General features: G+C 36.0%; 2 protein-coding genes and 1 pseudogene across 10 annotated transcripts in view; all 3 read left to right on the plus strand.

Annotated features, from left to right (window-relative positions):
• Alk (Anaplastic lymphoma kinase) overlaps positions 1-21,091 on the plus strand; it is a 233,657-nt gene that overhangs the window by 115,429 nt on the left and 97,137 nt on the right. The gene's annotated exons all lie outside the window — the stretch shown is intronic.
• LOC136999248 (uncharacterized) lies at positions 8,950-14,905 on the plus strand (annotated as a pseudogene).
• On the plus strand, positions 14,904-15,476 carry LOC136999249 (uncharacterized; the record flags this gene model as incomplete). Its single annotated transcript, XM_067352825.1, is given in 1 exon segment — positions 14,904-15,476. A coding segment is annotated over 1 exon segment (573 nt), but the record flags the coding sequence as incomplete, so codon positions are not given.

Raw genomic sequence — 21,091 nt, forward strand, 5'->3', positions numbered from 1 at the left:
ACGAACAAGTATTTTAAACAAAAGTTGTAGGATTTTGAGGAGAAAAAAAAGATAGTAACAATTATTTGACTTTAAAGTTATCTTGAAAGCCCCGCCAAGTCAATATAAAAATCTGAATTGGAAATCCCTATTTTCTTCATTGCATATTCTTGTTGCTAACATCAAGATGTTTTCAAAACACTAAATACATGTTTCCTTTAATTAAATTCTTTTTGAGATATTTTTCTATTATGATAATTGTTTGCATAAAATATGGAATATTTCATGAAATATAGACTTTAATTATTTTACTTTACTATTTTTATATATAAAATAGCAAGAAAAATTAATATAAAAAATATTAAAAATTATTAAAAAATTTTATATTCTATATTTTGTAAAAATGTTGCTGCATTTTGCGTAATTGTAAATATAAAAATTAGTTATAAAAAAAATGTCAAACTTGGGCCTTAATAATAAAAAATTATTAAAATTGTAAAATAGCTATATTGATCCAGAGTCAGGTGTTAGATGCTCAAAAAAAAAAAAAAAAAATAATTAACCAAATTATTAATTCATACGTTTCGGCACATTTATTTCGGCCATCTTCAGTGATAACATAATAGAAAGCAAACAATCGTTACATGAAAGACAATAAAAACAAATATGCTCCGCAAGGCCAACGCATATCGGTTAAAGAATTTGAACGCTCATTATAACATAAGATAAAATAGCAATCAATTTAATACTGCGACGCGAAGTCGTCGTGTAACAATTGCAGGTTTTGCACATATTTATGTATGTCAACAGGTTTCAAAATTAAAAAAGGAAAAGAGATCTTACTTGAAATGTCCACGTTATAAATAATATAATGTTACAGTAAACGGATAGATGGTCCACACAATGTGTCTCCAACTTCGAACGTATATGAGTCAAACTGTCCTAGTATGCGACACGCACAGCAACGCTCAAAAGTCATTCTTCTTTTTTTCCTTTTTCTTTATACTTTACAAATTGCAAACAATAAAAGAGTAGACAACTGATCGGTCAACCTCCACGCACAAAAACAGTCGAATATAAGAGAGTCGAATTGTCAGAATGTCTGATAAAAAATGTTCTGGCGTCCGATTAGAGAACTGAAATCCTTACAGATAAATTAAAAACTTTTTGATGTGTCAATTCAGATATATGTCAGGTGAATGAAAGATGAAATTGGATGGAATTGGACTCCAATTTCATCTTTCATTCAAGTGACATATATCTGAATTGACACATCAAAAAGTTTTTAATTTATCTGTAAGGATTTCAATTCTCTAATCGGACACCAGAACATTTTTTATCAGACATTCTGACAATTCGACTCTCTTATATTCGACTGTTTTTGTGCGTGGAGGTTGACCGATCAGTTGTCTACTCTTTCATTGTTTGCAATTTGTAAAGCATAAAGAAAAAGGAAAAAAAGAAGAATGACTTTTGAGCGTTGCTGTGCGTGTCGCATACTAGGACAGTTTGACTCATATACGTTCAAAGTTGGAGACACATTGTGTGGACCATCTATCCGTTTACTGTAACATTATATTATTTATAACGTGGACATTTCAAGTAAGAGCTCTTTTCCTTTTTTAATTTTGAAACCTGTTGACATACATAAATATGTGCGAAACCTGCAATTGTTATACGACGACTTCGCGTCGCAGTATTAAATTGATTGCTATTTTATCTTATGTTATAATGAGCGTTCAAATTCTTTAACCGATATGCGTTGGCCTTGCGGAGCATATTTGTTTTTATTGTCTTTCATGTAACGATTGTTTGCTTTCTATTATGTTATCACTGAAGATGGCCGAAATAAATGTGCCGAAACGTATGAATTAATAATTTGGTTAATTATTATTTTTTTTTTTGAGCATCTAACACCTGGCTCTGGGTCAATATAGCTATTTTACAATTTTAATAATAAAAATTAGTATTACAATTTTACAATTTTAATAATAAAAATTAGTATTACCAATCATTTCTTTTATCATTCTATGTAAAAAAATATTATAGGTAAAATATATAGGGTAACCCATTTTAAATGGCCCATTAAGATTTCTCGAAAACCAAGGCTTTCATTAAAAAATGTTTTGTATAAAAGTTTTGTAGTTTCGAGGGACACATAAGATAGTGCCATTAGTTTGAGTTTTAATAGTCGTTTGAAGGTTACGTGAAGGTCCTTCAATTTCTTAAATGAACAATATGGACATCCTCATTTTTTATAGCATAATCTTGTAGCTGAGATTAAGGCGTTTTCGAAACACTGATTACAAATTCTTTAAATCTTTTTAAAATTGATTCAATATACAGGGTAGATTTTATTTAATACACATTTTATTCAATACACGCGAATATCTCGAAAAGGAAAAGTTTAAAAAAAAAATGTTTTGGACAAAAGTTTTGTAACTTCGAGGGGGACATAAAATGGTTTCATTGGTTTGACCCAGGATAGTCGTTTGAAGATCACATGAAGATCATCTTCAATTTCTTAAATAGAAATCCCCATTTTTGATTACACATTTTTGTAGCTTATCTCAAGAGCTTTCCAAAACACTATAATAAAGTTCCTTTTTATTGAATATTTTCCGAGTTATAAGGCTTGAAAGTTATGATAGAGTTAGAGAAAAAGAGAATGAGGCGCTCCCGGGCTCAACGCGTTTCTTTCTCCCTCACTCTACTGCAACTTTCAAGCCGCTATAACTCGGAAAATACTCAATGAAAAGGAACTTTATTATAGTGTTTTGAAAAGCTCTCGAAGTCAGCTATAAGAATACGTAATCAAAAATAGGGGTTTCTATTTAAGAAATTGAAGGTGACCTTCATGCGACATCTTCAAACAACTATCCAAAGTCAAATCAATGACACAATCTTATGTCCCCCTCGAAGCCATAAAACTTTTATTTGAAACATTTTTTTGAAAAGAACTTTTCCTTTCCGAGATATTTGCGTGTATTGAATAAAATGGTCTATCCCGTGTAATAATTGATGAATAAGATTTGACCTGAATACCTCTCTATTTGTAATCCTACAAACATTTTTGAATTACCAATAGCAATTTTAAAACTTGTTTTTAATTGCAAAAGAAAATTATTTAAAGTTTCTTTAGGACTTGACAAAATTAAACCATCATCAACATAAATGGCTAAATATAACACTTCATTGTTAAAACTTTCTATATATACATAAGTTTCTGCATTACTTTGAACAATATTATATTTTTTAAGAAAAAAATCGAAACATTTATTCCAACAACGAAAGAATTTGTTTTAATCCATAGAGAGATTTATTAAGTTTGCATACTATACCAGGTTTTGCTTCTATATCCTTTGGAGTTTCCATATAAATTTCTTCGTCTATACAGAAAAGCGCATTTCACATCTGTCCAATCTCTAATCTCTTCTTGAGCAGCTAAAGCCAGCAACATCCTTACCGAATCATATCGCACAACTGGTGAAAAAGTTTCTTTGTAGTGTGACGTGACGCTTTCCGTCGCGCCTGTCACAAGGGCAGTAGCCCGGCCAAAGGGGGCGGAATTTGGAGTTGCGTCCCCTCGGTCGAAGAGGGAGCGATTTCTCCCACTTCAACGGGTCTTGCGTTCTCATTTAAATTATTATAATATACCGACAAGCTTAGAATTTTAGCGCTAGGGTGTATGGCCATTTTATTGCGTCATGTAATTAACGTCAAGAAGAAGCGAACGCCGTGGGATTTCGGAAGATGACCTCGCGACAGTGAGAGGAAGCCCGAAAAACACACGAAACCAAGGTCATGTATCGAGTCTCGCGTTGAGTATAGTCATAATAGCAGTTACCGATCCTCCAACCTTACAGGACCGAGGTTACGGGGAAGTCCCGACAAGGATCAGATAGAGGGAGCACGGTAGTGCGACCGGATGCCGGAGGACGTTGCCGCCATCACCGAGAGTCCAAACAGACCGTCGGTGTAGCCTTGGCCTGGCCAGCCGGGCGGATCGAACCGGAGGAAATCAAACTAAGAGAAATTCATCATTTCAAATTATCGGCTGTTGGCGAGCACGAGGAACAGGATAAACAATTAACGAGGTCGGAGCTGTTTGCGATCGACAGGCGACTCAAGAAAAATTATAAACAGAGTGCGCTGACCGATGCGCGGAGATTTGATATAGGCCAGGGGGACCTCAGAGAGATCACTGTTCGACGAGCCAGCAACCGGGAAGGAGCAGCTCCAGAAGAGGGTCCCGACGAGCGTAGCCGTATCGTCTCTGTAAAACCATCACCCAGGGTAGCTATAATTTAGTAATACTGGCCAAAGCTAACGCCTCCGGCAAATTCAGTTACCGCTAAAATGCCGCGATTGTTCTTAATTGTCGAAATAGAAAGTACCGATACCGCTTCCCGTGAGTATTGGAGCTGGAGGTTAGCTGGCCCCGGTTACCGGTTACCGTAGCCCTCTTCGAGACGCTGTGCCGTCGACAGTCCGAACGCTCGTAATCTGAGAAGGAATTATATCGTTGCCGTCTCCATCTTATAGGAGTTATCAGTTACTGTCTCCGTCTTATCAAAGTTATCAGTTACCGTGGACGTTGTGTTGGGAAGATACCGTTTGATAGAGAATTTGTGTCGCGGAATTTGCGTGGAGTGCAGTGCCGTCTCGCAGCGAGAGTTTGAATTCGGCCTTGTGGTGTAACGATCAACTCGTCGCGGAAACTTGAGTGCCTGTATCGAAATTACCGTTGAGATTACCTTTTTGTCAGCTATCAAAATTCGTGTGTTACCGTTAGTGCGGATTTTGCATTGGAACGTCTCTGGGCGAGATTCCGGATTTACGCCTTCAAAGAAATTGGAACGTCTCTGGCAGGACTCCCTCTGTCTCCGTGTCTTTCGGTGTTACCGTTTTGGGGTCTGTCTTGGAGCGTCGTTTCTTGGCGGATTCTCGGAGGTCGTAGTTTTGGGAGGAGACTGGAACGTATCTGGCAAATTTATTACCGTATCGTTTATCGTAACGTTCTTCTAAATATTGTTTTGCGTATCGTTTCGATTGCCGTTTCTAAGTGTCGTTTTGCGTTCCGATTATCGCGTCTGAGTATCGTTGTGAGTAACGTTTTTGGCTATCGTTTTGCGTATCGTTTTCTGAGTGTCTTTTTTGAATTCCGCTTTGATTGCCGCTTCCAAGTATCGTTTTGCGTGCTGTTGCCGATTGCCGTTTTTGCATATTGTTTCCATATATCGTTTTGAGTACCATTTCGATTGTTGTCTTCGAGTACCGTTTCTCGAGGGTCGTTTTTGAGTACCGTCTAGAGTACCGTTTTTGGAAGTATCGTTCTTGGTTATCGTTTTCCGAAATAATATCAGTTTGAGTACTGTTTTCTGTGACGTATTGTTTGGCGAATATTGTATTTTGATTTGCGTGCGATACTGTCTCTCTTAAAGAGATTTTGAAGCTTGTTCTGCAGTGTTAATTCATGATTCTTTAATAATAAGTGTTATTAACTTTTAATGTTAAACGTGGTGTTTTTCTGACGACATCTCCTCTCCAAAATCTCCAATAGAAATCAAAGAACTACGCCTCTCTGCCATATACTGAGCAAGGAGCGGCCAGACATATTAAGAAAATAATTGAAGTTACTGTTACCGCGGTGCGATTACATATGTTATGTGTCCGATTGCAATCATCTTGTGTCCGTTTTCTATTGTGTCCGATTGACACTGTGTTCGATTCATTCAACTTGCTGTGTCCGATTTATTTTGTGCGCAACTGGAACTCACTCGATTACACGCACCTGGCGCCCATTTTCTGATATCGACTTTTTTGAGCTACCGTTGTTACCGCTGTTACCGTCCGGATTACCGAATCAAGCATTTATTGCCGATACCGCGAATTACCGAATCGTGCATTTATTGCCGATACCGTGCAAGTTACCTAACTCCCGAATTACGTGGAGTACCGCGGGTTACCAATTTCCATTGGGCGTGCTCCCTCGGATCTGGCGTGATTCCGAGGCTAGTTCACGTCACAGTAGTCTATTCCTTTTTGTTGTGTAAATCCTCGTGCATATAACCTTGCTTTAAAACGTGCTTTATTCTGTATATCGATATCTTTAATCTTGAAAATTCAAGTTGAAGTTATTATTTTCTTTTCAAGTAGTTTTTCAACTAGAGTCCATGTTTTATTTTCATCGTGTGACATAAGTTCTTCTTTTATGGCTTCTTTTCATTCTTCACTATTATTTGATGATATTGTCTCTTCATAATTTAATGGCTCTTTGATTTCTGTAATATTTAATTGATATCTTGTCGGCTTTTGAATTCCGCTTCTGTTTCGAAATAAATACTTATTTTGATTAGGTGCTTTTCTAAAAGAGGTGCTTCATGAAAATCTTCTTCATCTTCAGAATAATCAATTCTTTCTGGAATATATTTAGGATTGGCTCCCTCTTGATAATTATTTTCTTCATTTATTATTTTTTGATTATTTTCAATATTTTCTTCATTTACATTATCTTTTAATGAAAAAATAAGGTAAATATTCACATAAGGTTAGCACCTTCAAAAGTCAATGACCTTAACATATGTTGTCAAGAACAAATCCCCGAGTAATAATCAAAAGATTTTAGTCATCGCTCGCTGTTTATTAAAAAGTTATTAAAAAAACATTTATTGAATACATTATCGTACACTTTTCACGCAAAGCGAGATTCCACATGGGTTTACGAATTTCTACGCAAAGCGAGATTCAATCCAGACCCTATGTGTATAGTTTTTTTATGGTGGAGCCCCCTGTAGGGGGGGGGGGGGCGGAACACACTGCTTCCACGCATACACTTTCCACGCGAAGCGAGGTTCCACATGGGTTTGCAACTGAAAGTTAAAAACCTCGTGTGGAAAGTCGCAAACCCATGTAAAATCTCGCTTCACGTGGAAAGTGTATGCATAGAGGCAGTGTGTTCCGCCTCCTCCCCCTCTACGGGGGCTTTACTATCAAAAAAACTATACATATAGATTTGGATTGAATCTCGCTTTGCGTGGAAAGTTGTAAAATCATGTGGAATCTGGAAAACGATGATGTATTCAATAAACTTTTTTTGTTAATAACTTTTTAATAAACAACGAGCAACAGCTAAAACGTTTTGATTGTTACTCGGGGATATATTCTTGACAGCATATGTCAAGGTCATTGACTTTTGAAGGTGCTGACCTTATGTGAATATTTACCATAAATAATTTCTATATTTCTGTGGAAGTTGATAACCTTGAGTTCTTAGTTTCATTAAAAATTACATCTCTAGAAATTACTATTTTTTTTTGTTTCTAAATTATAAAGTCTATAATTAGTTGAATCATTTTGATATCCCACTAAAAACATTTTCTTTTTGTCTTTGGATCTAATTTGTCATGATGAATCTTTGGTATGTGTACGTATGCATCAGCATCAAAAATTCTTACATGTTCTAAATTCGGTCTTCTTTCCATCTAGCTTTCAAATAATGTTGTATTTGGTTGATGTGTGCATGATAACCTATTCAACAAATACACAGCTGTATTAATTGCTTCAGCCCATAAAAATCTAGATAATTTTGATGGATGCAGCGTTGTACGAGCAGATTCTACAATTGTTTTATTATTTCTTTCTGCATAACCATTTTATACAGGTGTATAAAGCGCTGAAGTTTCTAAAATAATACCTTTTGAAGACAAAAACTTCTTCATTGACTTGTTTATAAATTCTTTTCCATTATCCAATCTTAAACTTTTACTGAATGACCAAACTTATTATGCACTAAAGCTTCAAATTCTTTAAACTTTTCCAGAACTGTTCTTCTATTTCTGATTTCTGTTTCAAAAAATATACATGTCTATAACCAGATACATAGTCTTCAATATTTAAAAAATATCGAGAACCTCCCAAAGATTTTTCAGGTATCGGTCCACAAATACCTGCATGAAAACAATCTTCAACTTTAAAATCTTTAATTGAATTGTTTTTCTTAAATGATAATTGATGAGATTTGCCCATTTGACAAGAGTCATAAAAGAAATTATTGTTATTGTTTAACTTGATCCCATTCATTAAACTCTTGTTTACTGTATCTTTAATTGCAGTTATATTAATGTGCCCTAATCTCTCATGCCACGTTTTTAGACTTGATGTAACAAGAGTACTTTCTTTTTCTGAAATTATTACTTCAAACAGTAATCTATATATTAGGTCTATAACTTGAAACCCGCTGTCTAGCGATAAATAGCTGTAACTTTGACAATCGTCAACTGTAATGGATGAACAAGGCATCATTTATAGTTTTGACATCTGTCAACAATATTCAATATATAAAAGTTTGTGACAACAACATAGTTTTTTACTGCAAAAAAAATGTCTGAATTTCAACCAAATAAGCATCATTTGCGCAAAACTTTGCTTTTCTGTTTCAATTTGAAGAAAACTGCTGCTGAATCTCATCGAATGCTTGTTGAAGCTTATAAGGAACTTGCTGTATCGGAAACAACTTGCAAGGAATGGTTTCGACGATTCAAACTTTGTGATTTTGACACGAATGATAAAGAACGTCCAGGACAGCAAAAAAAATTCGAAGATACAGAACTGCAAGCATTGGTGGATGAAGATCCATGTCAAACACAAAATCAACTTGCAGAAACATTGGATGTTACTCAAGCAGCCATTTCCAAGCGTTTAGAAGCCATACAAGGAAGGAAAATGAGTGCCATATAAACTGAAAAAAAGTGACATCGAAAGGCGAAAAACTATCTCCGAAATGCTGCTTGCCAGGCAAAAAAGAAAGGGGTTTTTGCATCGAATTGTGACTGGCGATGAAAAGTGGATCTATTTCGATAACCCCAAACGCCGAAAAACCATTTGCGACCCAGGCCAACCATCGACATCGACGCTAAAACGCAATATTCATGGTAAGAAGACTATGCTCTGTAGGGACTCTGTAAGACTATGCTTTGGTGGGACCAGAAAGGTGTGGTATATTATGAGATACTGAAACCTGGTCAGACAGTCACAGAGGATCTCTACCAACAACAAATAATTCGTTTGAGCCAAGCATTGCGCGAAAAACGACCAGAATATGAGACAAGACAGCATAAGCTGATCTTGCTTTATGACAGTGCTTGACCTCACGTCACTAAGGCTGTCAAGGAAACATTGGAAGCACTTCGCTGGGAAGTGCTACCCCATGCGGCTTATTCACCAGACTGTGCCCCTTCCGACTACCACTTGTTTCGGTCGAGGGCACACGCACTTGCTAAGGAACACTTCAACTCTTATGAAAGCGTCGAAAAATGGGTCTGTGATTGAATAGCCTCTAAAGATAAGTCGTTCTTTCGCCGTGAAATCCGCTTATTGCCAGAAAGATGGGAAGAAGTCATATCTAACGATGGCCAATACTTTGATTGATGTATTTTTTTCATTTGTTTCTTAAATAAAGGCTTAAATTTTTCGAAAAAAGGCGGGTTTCACGTTATAAACCTAATAAATTGTTTTTTGATGAATACCAACTGCTGCTATTTGATTATTGTTCATAATTTCTACATTACTTTCTTTAAATATAATCTTGCATACTTTTTCCGACTGATAAAAAATTCTTATTTGTCAAAAAAAAAAAAACGGGCCACCAAACTTTAGCACAATTTTTTAACATCTTTGAATAGCAATAACTCAGCAAAAATCATCGTATTGGGATGAAAAAAATTGCAAATTAAAGCTTGAACATTTCTCTTAACAACCAAAAAAAAATATGCATGCATGTGTTCTGCTCTTGGCATTACTCAAAATCAACGGCGTGGACGTGGCAGGAATCTGATTCCGCGCGCGCAAATGTGTGTGTTTAGTAATGCATATTGCCTACCCTCGCATTTCGCAATTCTTGTATTCGTTGGGCCATATTGTTAATCAAATTAGTTATTTCTTTCTGTCTTAAATTATTCCATTTCTCTTGCAAAGCGTTGCGGAGTGCTGCTAACGTTTGAGCATTATGTTTTTGAACTCTGCGTTTCAGTATGTTCAATAAATGCTTTATAGGATTCATATCCGGACTCATAGCAGACCACACCATTCGTTCAATGTTTATTTCATTTAAAAAATTGGTCACTATTCGTGCGACGTGTGGTCTCGCATTATCCTGCATCAATAAAAGTTGTCTCCAATAAATTCCTTGTAGGGCACAATGTACGGAATGATAATATCTTCAATATAAACATGGGAATCTATATTACGCTCAAAAAAGTGGAGGTCTGTATGAGCGTCTGCGGCTATTCGGCCCAAACCATAATGGATCCATCATTAAAATTCTCTCTTATTTTCATGGCGCATGGAGCAAACCGTTCTCCAGAACGATGATATACTCGTTGACGCTCATCGGGCACTCTAAGACAAAATCTTGATTCGTCCGTAAATAACACACGACTTCAATCTTGCATATCCCAGTTTTGATATTCTATTGCAAAAATTTAGTCGAACTTTGTGATGCCGATGTTTTAAAGCTGGCATTAAAACTGGTCTTCGACATTGAAGATTTTCCTCTGCAAGTCTTCACCAAACAGTATCATTGCTCACCTCCACTCCAATTTGTTGCAAATTGTTTTTTATTTCGACTAATGTTATATGACGATTTTTTAGTGCTGACATAACAATATAATGGTCATTTTGTGTCGTGGTACATCTGATGATCAGATCCAGGTCTCCGATTATAAGTACCAGTTGCCACGTACCTGTTGTATGCTCGCTGTACAGTTGTACAAGGGACGTTTAAAAAATTTGCAACATAACGTTGACTTCTTCCATCATTAATCAGCACTACAACCTGTGCGACTGTTGCAGAATGTAATGACATTGTCGCGAAATTGAGCTGGAGTATTCCAACACGAGGAATAAAAACAATACGGATTCCCTGAACTTTTCTACAAAGTGAACATTGGTGAGAGACGGTATCTATAGATGATAAATAACGATCAGATCGTTAGTTTATACGTTCTACGTTCACTCTGTAGAAAAGTTTAGGGAATCCGTATTGTTTTTATTCCTCGTGTTGGAATACTCCAGCTCAATTTTGCGACAATGTCATTACATTCTGCAACAGTCGCACAGGTTGTACGACTTATCGACAGAGTAACACGACTCTCCCTGTCGCTGACCCGTCCTAATAAGCCGTTCGGCTCGCGCGATTAGGCCCGTTCATATCGATCGCCGAGTGCAAAATCTTTATATCAGAACGTAACAGAAATTAAAAGCTGTAAAATTATTCCCCAGACCTGAAACACTAAAAACCATTAAACAATAGTAGTATAGCTAGGGGGATTTTAATCCATAGGGCAATGAGGGGGGTGCGGGGGAAGAAGGAAAGAGGGGGTATGAGATTACGCTAAGTCAGCACTTTTTGAAGGGAAGGGGTATCAGATCACACACACACACACACACACACACACACACACACACACACACACACACACACACACACACACACACACACACATTTGCGCGCGCGGAATCAGATTCCTGCCACGTCCACGTCGTTGATCTTGAGTAATGCCAAGAGCAGAACACATGCATGCATATGTACACGCACGCACTCACACAAGATTTAACTCCGACTCTCTAGTTCCACGTGCATCAAAAAATAAAAAACTTTTAAAATTTAATGTTTACACTTTAATTTCCTTTTTAAAATGTTTTACACGATAATTTGTTTCTGAATTTGTTGCAGATTTTACAAAAAAAGATTGTCTATTTTGTAACATTTTTTTCAAAACGGTGTAACTTTATCAAAAAAGGTCGTAAAAAATTTTTTTAAATATGGATTGGTTAGGAAATAAATGAGCTTAAAAATGCATATATTTTTGTACCCGGCAGTGGACTCCTTTGAGCAATGCAATAATTTAAACAAAAAAATTTTTTTTTTATTTCTGAAAGTTTATCTTTAACGTCCGCCATTTTGTAAAACATTTTGTATAACTCAATTTTGGATTTTTTTTGGTTGTTAAGAGGAATGTTCAAGCTTTAATTTGCGATTTTTTTCATTCCAATACAATGATTTTTGCTGAGTTATCGCTATTCAAAGATGTTAAAAAATTGTGCTAAAGTTTGGTGGCCCGTTTTTTTTGCGGGTGAGTGTATTTTTAAGTCTGCCTTCTATCCACTTGTTATTAATCAATCTTTTTATCAATATTGTCCCGTTTCCTTTAATATCGCATAATATTTCATTTTCCAATACGAGTTGATCTTCTTGATATAAAGAAAAAGATAGAAACCATTTTCTACAATGTGACATATGCTTAGACGCACCACTATCAAATATCCAAATATTTTTTTGATTATAATTCTAAATTTCTATGCACGTTTTAGATTCAATTATAAATGCATTATTTGTCATAGTGTCATTTTCACTATTATTCTCCTTTTTATGTAAAGAATTAGTTTTATTAGTAGTAATCTTTATTGTTCCCCTTAGGGTTACAGTTATTTACACAGCTCGTTTCTCCTTAACATTAATGCTTAACCTAACCTAACTTATTCTAATTTATTTCTAATCGACTCTAGAGTAGGAGCGTGAGCCTCAAGTGCTCACCCCTCTCCGCCCCTAATTATACACACACACAAACGCCTCTATTGCAATTTCTGTTTCCATTGCTTCTTTTGTCAAGTTTCTACCCTTTCTTCTCTTACCTTATCTCTCTCTCTCTCTCTCTCTCTCCGCCTTTTTTTTCTCTCCCTGCCCTTTTCTCCCTCTCTCTCCTTCCCCCTTCTCTTTCCCTCTTTCCCTCTTTTTTCCTCCCCATTCTTTCCTTCCCTATCTCCCTCATCCACTTTTTTCCTTCTTCCTCTTCTCCTAATACCCATCCTACCGCCTCTTGCCAGCACTCTCCTCCCTCTTTCCATTCCCTACACTCTTCTCACACGTGCTCCCACGTCTTTCTTTCTCCTCCACACAATCTGCAACTTTTCTCCTCCACCTCCCAGTATCTTCTCTCCCTTATCTTGTTCCCCAATCTAAATCTCGCAACTCTTCTCCAGCTGCTTTCTTTCTATCCCCAATTTTAAATATTTTGGTATGCCTTCCCTTTCTATCTCCTTATACCATCTACAAAACCTCGATTCCTTTATTCTTTTCCATCTTTCCTTTCTCTGTTTCTCCCCATCCTTCCTCTCTAACTCCCTAAACCATGCCCCTCCCTCTTCTCTCTTTCTTTCTACCTCTTCAATCTTCATCTCCCTGTCCTAAAAAAAATTCTTTCTTCCCCTCTCCCACTCTGAAAGCCCTTCCTTCCTTAAATCTTTCCCTCATTTCTTCCCTACACTCTCTCGCCAATTCACTTCCTTTTCCTTCTTCTAATCTTTTCTCAAAGCTCCATGCCTTCCTCCCCGCTTTTCCTCTTAGTTTTTCTCTTTGTATTTTCTCCCTCACCAAATACCCTGGCGTCCTTGTCTCCACTCCCAATATTCATCTCAAGTATCTTTCCTCCAATCTTTCCATTGCCTCCCTTTCGTCCCATCTCCATATCTCTGCCCCATATTCCAACACTGTTTATACTAATCTGTCAAATATCCATAATCTTCTACCCCAATCCCTTCCGAATCTTCTTTTCCCTATTCCCCATACTAGATCCATTAACGCCGCCGCTCTTTTTATCTTATCCCTAACCTGCGCCCTTTGCTCTCCGTTTCTTTGTATCATGTACCTCAAATATTTGAACTTTTTTACCTCCTCTATTATCTTTTCTTTCCATCTCTAAATCCTTTTTCCCACCCTTCCTCCTCCCTTTCTAAATCTCATGATCTTTGTTTTTTCCGCGTTCAACTCTAATTTCTTTCTCTCTAACAAGGGAACCTTTACAAGTGTGTCTCCCTCCCCTCGATTTGATTCTCTTTGAAATTGTTGTAAAACATACAATTTGAAGATACACGTATTTTTTTATAGTGGCCCTAACTCAAATTTAAGGGGTGAAACACCCCTTTGAAAAAGAACGGGTTTTTTCTTTGTGTGTAAATATTGCGAAAACCGTAGGAGATATAAAAAAATGTTTCAAATAGAAGTTACATGGTTTGTAATGGATTTTATAACTGTGTAGTTGGATTTTCAAAAAATGTAATTTTTTTAAATTTACCCCTACCTCTTGTTATTATTTTTTTGAATCTTAAAATTTTTGTAATGACATAAGTTGTAATATTTTTTACGCTAAATTCAACCATATATGATTTTATTATGTTCCAAAATTGCATCTTTCAAAAATGAGTTATCAGTATCACATTATATCACGTCGCATGACGCATCGTTAGGTTAGGATGTTGATATAAGAAGATGGGCCTTGGAAGCTCAAAGAGAAATAGGAGATTTAGATCCTACATTTCAAGCATTCCCTAGTTGGATATTACGATTTAAAAAGTCTCATCAAATTGTGTCCAAAAAAATAACAAATTTCATTACAAGAAAAACGTTAGAAGATTCTCATAATATATGTACAAAGAGAAGCCGAAAATTTTGTAACAGTAGTAAAATCTCTCATTGAATGATTTGGATCTGAAAATGTATAATACAGATCAAAGTAGATTTCAATTAGAAATCTACTCTGGAAGATCACTGTCTGACCAAGGAGTGAAGACAATAGACCGTGTGGTTCAGTCAGTATCATCAACCACACATTCGTACACTATTCAACCAACAATTTCTTGTGATGGAAAATTACTGTCACCTTTGTTTATCGTGTTACAAGAACATAGTGGTACTTTTAGGCCTAGAGTACAAGAAAACCTATTCAAAGTACCAAATGTTATTGTAACTGCTTCAAAATTCGGTAAAATGACATCAGGTATGAAATAAATTTTAGCTTTTTATATCTTATAATATATTTTAATCTTAATAAAAATATTATTATAATTATAATTATTATTCACATTTTTTTTTCTATTTTATAGATTTTTTTAAAAAATGGTTGAAAGAAGTTTCTTTTCCTAATGTAGGCCGCGATAGTGTTCTTCTTATAGATTCATAGAGCGGGTAATGTCCAGCTATTGTTACTAATTTAACACCAATGAAAAAACAAGTTACTACTATGATAATACCGAAAGGAACTACGGGAAAAATACAGCTGTTGGATGTTTACGGGCTTAGAATCTGGAAAAACTTTGCAAGAAGATTTTCGGATACTGTTCTATTATTGGATTATGATATAAATTTACATAAGCGAAATAATATTATAAAATCGCAATCTCTAATACACAATCAGTTATCATCTCCTCGATATCAAAATTTATTTAAATATTCATGGTTTAAAAGTGGATATACGAATAAAAGACCAAAAACATTTAAAAATCCAGTAGAATTTAATTTTGAACAAACATCAAGCACATGTGACATTGAAGATAGCAATGATATAGCTGTAATACAATGTTCTTGGTGCGAAAAATCATTATGTTTAAAACATTTTTTTATAGAATATCATTATTGTAACATCTATAACGAGTGTGACTAAATTTAATATGTATAGCTTTAGCAAGAATTTTAGTTAACTTTTCTTCCTTAAATATGTGATAACATGTCATTCTTATATTTATTTTGTGACTATTGCGCAACACAAGTGCGATATAAACGATGCGTCATGCAGCGCGACGCATATAATGTGATACTGATGACTCATTTTTGAAAGATGCGATTTCGGAACATAATAAAATCATATATGGTTAAATTCAGCGTAAAAAATGCTACAACTTTTGTCATTACAAAAATTTTGAAATTCGAAAAAATAATAACAAAAGGTGGGAGTAAATTAAAAAAAATTACATTTTTTGAAAATCCAACTACACAGTTATAAAGTCCATTACCAGCTATATAACTTCTATTTGAAATTTTTTGATATCTCTTACGGTTTTCGCGATATTTACACACAAAGAAAAAACCCATTCTTTTTCAAAGAGGTGTTTCACCATTTAAATTTGAGTTAGGGCCGCTATAAAAAAATACGTGTCTCCTCAAATTGTATGTTTTACAACATATTTAAAGGAAAATCAAATCCGGGGGGGGGGGGGGAGACACTTGTGAAGGTTTCCTTGTAAGTATCTTTCCATTCTCTCCATCATACTCCTCATCTCCTCTTCATTTTCCGCCACCAGAAACATATCATCCGCGTACGCTAATGTGTAAATTCTTTATTCCCTTAATTTTACCCCTTCTCATCTCACCTTTCTCATTTCCTCCTCTAAATCTGCTATTAACACATTAAATAATAAAGGACTTAACAGGTACCCCTGTCTCACTCCTCTTGCCGTCAAAAAATTCTCTCCTACTTCCTTTCCTACCCTTACCCTGCTTCTTGTTTCTCTTATCACCTCTCCCATTCTTTCTATCAGCTCCTCCCTTATCCTCCTTTCCCTTGTTGCTTTCATTAATACCCCTCTATCCACCGAGTCAAACACTGCTTTTAAATCTACGAACATAACCACCATTTTTCCTTTTCTCTTTTCTAAATGTCTGTTCACTAAATAATTGAGAACGTAGCTATTATCCATCGTCCCCATCCTCTTCCTGAATCCTGTCTGGTTCTGTGTAACTATCCCTTGTTTCTCCACCTCCTTCCTCAATTTCTCCGCCAACGTTATTGCGTAGATTTTATAACTCGTTGACATCAGCATCACCCCTCTGTACTCCACCTTTTTTCCCTCTTCCTTCTTCACAATCGGCACTATCATTCCCTCCTTCCAACTTTCCGGCCATCCCTCCCCTCTCCACACCCTATTGCAAAACTTCTATACCCATTCTTCTACCTCTTCCTCTCCATACCTCCATGCTTCTTCTGAGATCTGTCTATCCCCATCGCCTTCCCATCCTTCAACATCTTTATCGCCTTTTTTATTTTTTTTCTGCTAATCTCTTCCTCTTTCTCCTTTCCCTCCACCCTTTTCCTCTTCTCCATTTTTTTAACTACTCTATTTTCTACTCCTCTTACTAATCTCATAAAATATTCCTTTCATTTCACCATACCTATTCTCTCATTTATCCTTATCTTTATTCTCCTCTCTCTATTTATTATTTCCCATACATCATTTTCCCTCCTCACCTTCATTACTTTCTTTTCCCACTTTTCATTTTCCTCTCTCTTCTTTCTTTTACATAGTTCCCTATACTCTTTCTTTTCTTTTGTATCCCCTCCCTTCTCCCCTCTTTCTCCTCCATTCTTTTAAATCCCTTCTAACTTCTCTCTTCCTTTTCTCACATTCTCCGTTCCACCATCCCCTTTTCCTCTCTCCCTTATCACCCAACTTTATCTCAGCTTTTTTTATTGCTTCTTTCATCAACCTCTCCATCTCTTCCTATTTCTTTTTTAACCCTTTCTTCCCTAATTTTATTCCCCCCATCTTTTGTTTAAACTTACTATACCCTTCTTCATTCCAGACCCCTCTCTGAATCCTACCCCCCCTCATTCTCCCACCTTTCTTTCCTCCTTGCTCTTTTCCCTTCACCCGCACCTCCATCGGTTGATGATCAGAATCAATTCTGTCCTCTACTCTCAAACATCTCACCTTTTCTCTTACCTCCTCATCTCTTATCACATAATCTGTAACTGTATTCCCTTTCCCTCCTGTGTTCCCCCTATTCGTCTCTCTCTGTACTCCCGTTTAAGATCCCCCATCCCGTTCTTTCTTCCCCCTCTTTCTCCATCTCTATTCCCCATCCTTCCTTTCCTGTTCTCGCATTAAATTCCCCCCCCCCCAATTATTGTACTTACCCCATCTTTTTTCTCCCCTACCGACTACTCTATATTCTGCAACCTTTTCTCTATATTCTTATTCACATATACCCCTACTATTCTCCATTTTTGACTTCCCCTTTTTACCCTTCCTACCATCATTCCTCCCTTATCCGTTTCTATCTTCCTTCCTTTTTCTATCAGTTCTCTTCTTATCCCCATTATCATTCCCCCCATCACCATTCCTCTTTTATTCTTCCTCTCCGCTCATTGCACCCCCCACTCGAAATCCCTCGGTAACTTTTTCTTCACTCCCCTTTACCCTTTTTTATCCATCCATGTTTCTAATAACACTATTACGTCCCTCTCTTTAAACCTTTTCAAAACTCTCTATCTTTATTTCCCAATCCCGCCACATTCCAGAACCCTATTTTTCAATCCCTCTTATCCTCTTTTTTCTCCTTTGCCTTTCCATTCTTTTCCCTTCCCTCTCCTATCCTGTGTTCCCTTCCTTTTCTACTTCTCCTTCCCCTCGTCCTTCATATTTTATGTTATTTCTTCCATTCTTTAGCACTTCTTCCTCCTCTTTATCTTACCTCTACCACTGTCCATTTATCCTTAATTTTCCATATTCTATCCATACCTTTTTTCCTTTCCTTTCCTCTTTCCTAGTCATCTCTTCCAATTTTCATTTCATCCTCCTCTCCTTCCACGTCCAATCTTTTACTATCTTCTTTTTTCTACTCTTCAGACTCTTTTTCTTTTCTCACACCTCCCTTTTTTTCTCCTAATTTTCTATCTCTACCCCCACAATCTTTCTTCCTTTCTCTCTATCCCCTGCAAACTTCCATATCTCTTCCATTTCCACCTCCACTACTATAGCCCTCATTATTTCCTCCACTGCTTCTTTTTTTTTCCCTTCTTTCACCTTTGCTCCTTTTATTAATAGGTTCATTTTTCTCTCCTTCTTTTTTTCTTTTCCATTTTTCTCTCTATCTTTTTCATTCTCTGTTCTATCTCTCCATCTTCAGCTTTCCCTTCCCTTCCGCCTTTTTCCCTCCTTTTTTCTCCTTTTTTTTCTACCTTCTCTACTAACTATTCTTTTCAGCCCCTTGATGTACTTTTTTATTTATTTTCTCTCCTCTATTCACCTTCCCTCTCTTTCTCTAATTTCCCTTATCTTTTTTCTCATGTTTCCTATTCCCTCTTTCATCTTCTTCTTCATTTCTTTTATTTTTTCTTTCCATTTTTTTAACCTTGCTTTCATCACCTTCTTCATCATCCCCTCTATCTCCTCTTTCCATTTCTTCAACATTTCATCATCTCTCTTCCTTCCCCTTATTCCCTCCTCTTCCTCCTCTTTCTTCCCTTTTTCTGGCAATCTTGGTGTTTTTTTGTTTTTACAAAATATGCTCCTTCCTTCCTCTTCCTCTCCTTCCCTCGACTCTGTCCTTTTCCTTTTCCACATTTCCTCTATGCTTCCACATTTAACTTCCACATTTAACTTCCACATTTCCAACTTTGTTTCCATCCCGCTATATCGCTCCGATCAGTCAGCACCTATACCCCTCTATGTTCCGCTTGTTCTCTGCCTACTTATTGTTAGTCCCTCTCTGTATCCTGTACTCTATGCCTGTCTTTTCTCACCGTCTTTTCCCTTGCCCTTTTCCCCTTCTTCCCAGCCCAGCCCTATATTCCTTATATTCTCACTTTTTCGCTCCTCCTCTCTCTCCTTCACTCACTCTCACTTTTCCTCCAGCACTCCTCTCGCTACTTATGTGAATCGAAAAAACACTCTCTTAGCGTTTTCGAATAAACGGAGTTTGAACGATCTAGGGTTGATCAATCACTATTTTACTATAAATGCAAGTCTTTCATTGGTGGAGAGGTTGCAATGACGTCATTAACCAATCTTGGGTCGTTCAAATCCTGTATAATCGAAAACGCTATCTATCTCCATGTGTCACCTAATATCGCACCGGAACTGAAAGCCGAATTTGTTTTATTAATTGTATTTTTATTCTTATTAAGTCTCTTCCCTGGTGAAAAAATTTTTTTGAAAGTATGAAAATGTCTGAAAACATATTTCAGGAATTTTCAGTAAGATTCAGAGACTTTTTCACTGTAATTGAGGGATTATTAGCGATTTGTGTAAAAATTATTTCCAAGTGTCAGAAAGTCCCTGCATTTCGCTAAAATTCGGGATTTCAGTGAAGTCTCTAAAAGTTGTATTTTTAAAGTTTCTCGCTTGTCAGAGACTTGAAATGATTTGTGTGAAAATCATTTCCAAGTGTCAGAAGGTCCCTGAATTTCGCTGCAGCTCGAGATTTCAGTGATGTCTCTGAAAGTAGTATTTTTAAGGTTTCTCACTTTTCATCCAACACAGAACATTACAATTACGTTGCAGCAATGTTACAATTTTGGAAGTTACAATGTAATATTATTGAGACATTATTGGAACATGTAATTGTAATATTTCATGAGAATGTGATAGTAACATTCCAAAAACATTACAAAAGCAATATTCGGTAATCGCTAGTTCGTTCATTTACCGCTATGCGACGTGCGTTGCAAAATCTATCTCGCATTTAAGTTTTAGTCATGATAATTATATAAAACTTGGAAAGAGTGGCTAGTAAGATTAAAGATATAGTAATTATTTTTATCAGTTTAATTTTTCTGATACGACTCCAACACAGGGAATTCAGATATTGAACTAATTGTTCAGAAATCGGACAGATAAATGTCCAAATGAATAAAAATCGTCCTTTTATTATATTACTTAGGATGTAGAGTTCATATAAATAAAATTTTAAATTTTATAATATAAATTATTTAAATTTAATTATCTGATTATTTAATTTTTATTATTTAATTACAATGTTTTAATGAAATTATTCTGTAATATGTCTACAACTTTTCTGTGCTATATGGGCAGAGCCTTTCAGCAATTTGTGTAAAAATTATTTCCAAGTGTCTGAAAGTTTTTGAATATACTGTAACAAATTCTATAAAAATCTTTGAAAATCGCTGAGTTTATCAGAAAGTCTCTGAAATTACACTGTAAAATTGTCTGAAAAACTCTGCAACGTGTCCGAAATTACGGACATTTTTAGAATCATTTTTAGACTTTTCCAGATAAATTTTTAAAGAAATTCAGAGAAATTTTTTCATCAGGATTTCGACAATTAATGTGTCTAAATTTCTTGCAGTAATGACATTGTACATTAGTCATATTTTTTTCTTTCTTATTCTCATTATCATTATTATCTTGATTCTTCTTCAATAAATCTCTTCGAGTATTTCTTAACCTTATTAATATTTGCTGTTGCTAATGCCTCAGTTGACTCTTGATTTGTTGTTATTCTTCCTTCTTTTTTTAACAAGCGTTGAGATAATCTTTC

Source organism: Linepithema humile, chromosome 4 (genome assembly GCF_040581485.1).
Source record: "Linepithema humile isolate Giens D197 chromosome 4, Lhum_UNIL_v1.0, whole genome shotgun sequence".
Taxonomy (NCBI): Eukaryota; Metazoa; Arthropoda; class Insecta; order Hymenoptera; family Formicidae; genus Linepithema; species Linepithema humile.